This window comes from Sparus aurata, chromosome 22, assembly GCF_900880675.1.
Source record: "Sparus aurata chromosome 22, fSpaAur1.1, whole genome shotgun sequence".
NCBI lineage: Eukaryota > Metazoa > Chordata > Actinopteri > Spariformes > Sparidae > Sparus > Sparus aurata.
Genome location: NC_044208.1, coordinates 19,329,980 through 19,335,979, shown reverse-complemented (window position 1 = coordinate 19,335,979; position 6,000 = coordinate 19,329,980). Strand labels below are relative to the sequence as shown.

The 6,000-nt window shown below is 42.8% G+C and overlaps 1 protein-coding gene across 7 annotated transcripts in view; it reads right to left on the bottom strand.

Annotated features, from left to right (window-relative positions):
- Positions 1 to 1,732: 1,732 nt before the first annotated feature.
- Positions 1,733 to 6,000, bottom strand: part of sash1a (SAM and SH3 domain containing 1a) — a 184,525-nt gene continuing 180,257 nt past the window's right edge. For all 7 annotated transcript variants that reach the window (XM_030404406.1, XM_030404407.1, XM_030404410.1 and 4 more), the window contains 2 exons: positions 4,551 to 4,682; positions 1,733 to 4,112 (listed from right to left, as the gene is read on the bottom strand). In XM_030404406.1, the coding sequence (XP_030260266.1) occupies positions 3,852 to 4,112; positions 4,551 to 4,682 (393 nt within the window). In that variant the 3' untranslated portion in view covers positions 1,733 to 3,851. The remainder of the gene's footprint in view (positions 4,113 to 4,550; positions 4,683 to 6,000) is intronic.

The following is a 6,000-nucleotide window of genomic DNA, read 5'->3' as shown; positions in this document are numbered from 1 at the left end:
GAAGCACACGGTTATTTCCACATCAGTGTTATTATTATTGTTAGAAAGCATAATCAATACACAGTGGGTGCATTATAACAAATTCTAACTATGTTTATAATGCATTATAGTCATGGGCTTCATCATGAGTGAATTACAGACCAATAATGAAATGAAAGACTATGATGGAGCATGCATTATTATATATTTTAACTCAGACAGTGATAACTTATGATACTACATGGGCTATTGTATCTTACAGAGTCCTCCCCACAGTTGACCTTTAGGTGTGTATAGGTAGTTATAATGTATCATAAGTCAACCTCAATAGTGTGCAGCTACTCAGAGCATCCATGAGACATTTGAACTTGTTGAAGGAAAAAGTTGATCGCCCTTTAGCCACCTCACATGGAGCTGACAGCCTGTCCGATGCTCTTAGAGAGGCGCATTCGGCTATCAGGAGGAACTTGAAGAATGCAGCCGAAGTGTCCTCGAGTACAAAGTTTTTATCTCTGACGAAGACTCACATGTCACCGAAACTTCATTCCATAAAGAATTGTGTCTTTATCTGCGCGCCCCCGTGTACTTTGGACTGTAACCCTGAACTTATTCATTCCTGACTGTTGATATGCAGCACCAGAAAGCATTACATGCAGTCATAAAGTATAAAACTTCAGAGTGCTCCCAAATTGTCTTCCATTCTTCCTCCTAACCATATTGTAGAAACTTAATATCAGCTTGTTTTTCTCACATCTAAGAATAAACTAATAACGTGTTTGGATGGACCTGTTTTAATCAAATTAAGACCAGTGTTATTGTTCCTTTTTCGCTGACCACCAGAAAGCCCCGTCGCTGACACACTTTTTTTTCATTTTTAATTTCAAAATGTTATTAAGAAAGTTATCAACGGTCCAGCATCCAGTGTCACGGCTGACCACACTGATGAAAAGAGCCAGCAAGGCCATGCCCACGTCTTTCCATGACCGTGTGTGTGTTCGCGTGTGTGCGTGTGTGAGAGCACAGCACCAGTCAGGAGGCCGAGGTAATGCAAGAAACAGGTTTTTATTATATTTCAGAATGACAAATAGCTATGGACATTAACTTTTGTTTGTTTTTCAATACACAAGCAAATCTGTATGGACAATCATTAGGTAGATGAAAACCAAATAAAATAATTTTGTACACATATTTTACAATACATACTGTAGTTTCCTCACTGGCTAAAGCAATATGCATTATGCAGGAAGGTATTGCTATTCATATAGTACAGCTAATTACAGTTGATATGAAATAAAAAGCCAAAAAAAAAAACAAAAGAAGAAGAAAAATAAGTTATTTAAATATCAATTACATATACAGAATGTGCAACAACGTCTGCCAAAGCATTTCATATATGTAATTAAGAATTTATTTTTTTTGTAAGACTGCAAAAAAACAAAGTGGAAGTGAAGAACTGGAAAAGAGGTTAACCCGTGAATGGTTATCTAACTTGGCGCTGGGAAACTCGATACTAAAAAATAAAAAATACTAGCGTAACCCCGCTGAAACCCTTTTACAATACCTGACAACAGACGTCCGTTTGTGGACCCGTGAAACAAAACGTAGCCAATTTTTTTCCGCCTATGAAACAGCTAGATTTACCCTCTAAAGTGCATTTACAGTGTCAGTATTTTTCATTCTTTACAAAAACACTCCTCCCAGGGTCTTTTACTCTTTTTTTTCTTCTTCTCTTTTCCTACGACGACCCCCCCCCCCCCCCCCCCCCCCCCCCCCCCATTCTCGCTTTTTTTCTCAGAGCACCACTTTGATTGAAGAGGAATTAAAAAGGCATCAAACATCTATCTATCTATCAAATGCCCACTGCAAATAATAATAATTATAATTTAAAAAAAAAAATCATCTAATTGAAGCAATACCACTTTTTAAATGTGAAATCCGTGGAACAAGTCTTTCAGGTCAGATCTGAGTAAAGACGGAACCTTGCTGTTAGAAATAAAAAAGGGTAAGAAAACCAACAAACGTGGACGAGTTGTTAGCTCACCTACATGCGGTGTGCAAATAAAATGAGTCTCCGCTTTGTTTTCAGTTCCGTTTTCTTTTTTTGGCCCAACCTTTCTCTGACAGGCTGACCTGACGCAGTGTTTTCCCTGATATGCGAGACTAGTTAGTGTGGAAACAAAAGTGTACGCTGACATTGTAGGTCAACTTCTCACCTGATATAATAACAGAAATAATAATAATAATAATAGCTGTTCCAACCGTCTATCCCCAATTAAGGATTTTAGACCAGCATCGATTACAGCTACAGTATAACGTGTCCCCGAACAGCTTATTATCCAGCGATAAATCAAATTCCTCAAACGCTGAAAAAAAAAAAGTCCAATAAATTCCAGATATGACAGCCCAGATGTCAGCTGCGTCTTTAGAACATTTTCACTTTTCTCCTCCTCCTCCTCCTCCTCCTCTCTGTGGTCCCACAACCATCTGTATGGGACGTGTACAGTGAGAATGTGTTGGCATGTTAAAGGGATGTTAAAGATGTGACGACGTCTGCAGTTAATCGTCTGAAGGGGGGCTGCGTTCAACAAGAATGGAAAACCACCAATCCATCAGAGAGCGTGGTTTTGTGGTTCACGTCCGTGTGCGACGCTGAAATGATCCGTTTTTTTCAGTTCGTAAAAATCTCAGTTATTTCTCACAGACGTTCAGAACGAAAACAACACAAAGGCTCGGCACCTTTGACGCGGTTCAGCCTCAGTCGACACCGTACGCATGTTCTACTCGATGAAGCTGTTCATTCGTAATGGTAAGGCAACTTAATATGTGCTTTGAGATACACAGGGAATGTATTGTTTTTTTTTAATTTTTGCTTTGAAAAGCTTGATTGTGATTACTGGAGTAAAACAGAGCTTTCTGTAAGATACCCGAAGCGAAGGGGGTGTGTGCATCCGAGATACGCAGCGGAACCATCATACGGTATAATACGAAATACAAAGGTGTGATGTTTCAGCTTAGCAATGACTGAGAGCTGGCCCCTCCGAATAAGGCCGTGACATTCAAAAAGGCAAACACAATTATTTTTTTTCCGACATATAAATCTTTTTTTTTTTTTTTTTTTTTTTTTAACTCAGATATGCGTTAGGCTATAATACAGAAAACATGATACAAAACAAGCCGTCTCGGAAACCCGCCAGTTGTTCAGAGCTAGGTGTGTGTGTTAAGTTGATTAAAAAGTCCAGATGTTACAGTGGATTCTGTCGTCGTCGTTATAAACCCATTAGCCGGAATGAAACGTTTGAATGAGGAGCAAAAAACACTTTGGCCGAGCTACTTCCTTGAAGAAGACCCCTCAGAAGAAAAAAAAATGTTGCCTCGCCCCGCTAAAGATGAAAATGAAGCACTAATGAAATATGCAGGAATCAAAACCGTCTGTTCCGTATTTATAAAACATCCGTCCTACAAAAAGAGTGTGCAATCTTCCTTCAAGGCAGATCCAAGTCTTTATTTTAAGACTTCGGGGGTGTCTTCAGAATAGAAGCCATCCCCCACAGAGTGAGTCTACAGTCTTTTCTTTTTTTTAAAAAAAAAGGCAACTGATATCTCATCTTGGCTGTTCGGAGGAACTCTTCGATGCCGTAAACATTTCAGAAAAAGACAGAGCGATGAAGAGAAGAGAAGGTCAGGGAGCTGGGAGGCTCACTTAGAGTCTTTTTTGACACGTGCGAGACAGGAAGTGCTGTGGTCACTCGGGCGATTGTGGAGTCCTGTGGCCGAATCCGCCACCGATCTGCCCGCCTGCTGACCACGTTTGAATGAGATGGTTCTGACCAGTGAGTTAATACCTGTTATTACATATGACTCCAACGACATGGTTAGGACTGCACCTCCCTGTGCATGACGACCGACCGTGCCTCGCTGACCAGCCGGCGTGCGTGTCTCTCATCCCGTACCCCGGCCTCCCACACGCTGCTCTCCGTCAACACGGCCACGTGGCTCAGCGTGTCGACTCCCGCTGCCGCCAGTATCTTGGTGTACATGGGCAGGCCGATGGAGGTGAGCCAATCGGAGACCGTGCTGATGTTACCCGAGACCACGGGCTTCCGGCACATCTCTGTCAAACCTCCGGAAGGGATCTGAGTGACACAAGGGATTGAAAAAAGAATTAGTTGTCACACTGATAAAGATAAAAAAACAACCCTTTTGTCAACCTCCTCTGAAAACAGCACTAAAGACATTAAAGATCATTTTTAGAGCCACCTCCAAAATTCTACACACTGGCCCTTTAAGTCCCAAACCACTTTAGGCTACTTATAACAATAATACAAAACAATATCTCCACATTTACCCGAGCTTGTTAAATATTTAAGCCAGTATAATAATCACTGCTCCTCAATGATGGCGCCAGCTTTGGGCACAGGGAAATTACTGTCACAACCGGCCTGTTTTCCAGCCTGCATTGTCCAGGAAAGCCACACTGAACATTTATATTGCTCTATAACTCCCAAAAACTGCCCAAACCATCATCTCCATTGCTGGGAAGTTCTCATGAACAATCGCTGGCGTTGTCTTACCGCCATGCGGTGCTGCTTGCGGAGCTCTCGGACTCGGAGCTGGTCCATGGTGGAGGCGACGTCCTTGACGGGCTGCTCCATGTCCTCGGAGTAGCGCTGCACCAGCGGCTGGGGGATGCCACAGCGGCCATGCTGGAGGAGAGAAGGGGGAGACAGAGACATCAGATGGCATTATATTAAAAGTGGAATACATTTCGACCACATTAAAAAAAGATATAAATCTTTGTTTTCACAGAAGATGAGAGTCAGACATCTGAATGCGTCAGAGAGCAGCGGATAATCCACCAGAGGCGTGGGCTGATATAAAGGAGCATTGTGATTTATGAAGGTAATTATGAAAATCGAGCTCTGGTTGTCCCTGAATGAATGAAGCAGACTAATGGCATCAAATGACTTGTCTTGAGAAAAATCTTCTGGCTACGTAGTGAGCATGATTCCAAAGGGAGCCATAGATGACATGAAGACCAACGTGTAGAAAACAGACGTTCTGAAGAAACTCGGGTCGGTGTGTTTTTTTCCGCTGAACCTTTTGAGCATGTTTCTTTGTTCTCCCTCGCTTTGCGTAGACACCTGGAGCGATGGCCGCTTTCCAGCTCGAGGTCTGGTTTTGGTTGGCCGAACTTGACCGGAGATCTTTTTGAGGATGAAAGGGGGTGGGTGGGTGGAGGAGCTGATCTCTCCGGAGAGAGGGATGGAGAGAAGGTCACAACAAGCCTACCCTTCGTACCGCCTGGATGATCTGGAGCCGGATGCCAACAATGAGTTTGCACAATCATTTTTATCCTCACTTATTATGCCTGGGGCTGGACGCCGTTTTGAAATTTCACAATACTCGTGCCAATATGATCTCTGAGATTTATTTATTCAGCAGATTCTCACTGAGAACTATGCTTTCTTCTTGAGGAACACCCTGATCACATTCACACGGTTATGCATTCGCGCCTGGAAGCTGCCCAGTACAGCCACAGTCTGAGGTGCCCACTGGAGCAGTCAGGCTGAGGGGCCTTGCTTAAGGGCGAATACAGTGAAGATTTATCTTGCTGGTCCAGGGGATTGAACTGGCAACCCTCCAATCACAAGCTCGCACATCTAACCTTAAGGCCATCAGAGTTTTTCGCTGCATCAGCGTTTAATGTCGTCTTGAGCAGCCTTGCAGTAACTTTTCCCTAAATAAAATATTGTCTAGAAAATGTGGAAGTCTGCTGATTTTCTTGATGTATATCAGCAAATATATATATACACATCAGTGCTCCATTTTAGTGCCTGTTGCTAAGACCCCCAGTCGGCTCTGATTGGTCAGCTCTCACAGGCCTTAGCAGTCTGCATGATCTTTGATGGCATTTTTGCAACAGTGGCCGTGTTGGGGTGCGTGGCTGAGATCATGGTCAAGTCCTGACAGATCATTTGAAGGCACGGTTTCTTGATACAGGCTTAAAAAAAAAAAAAAAAA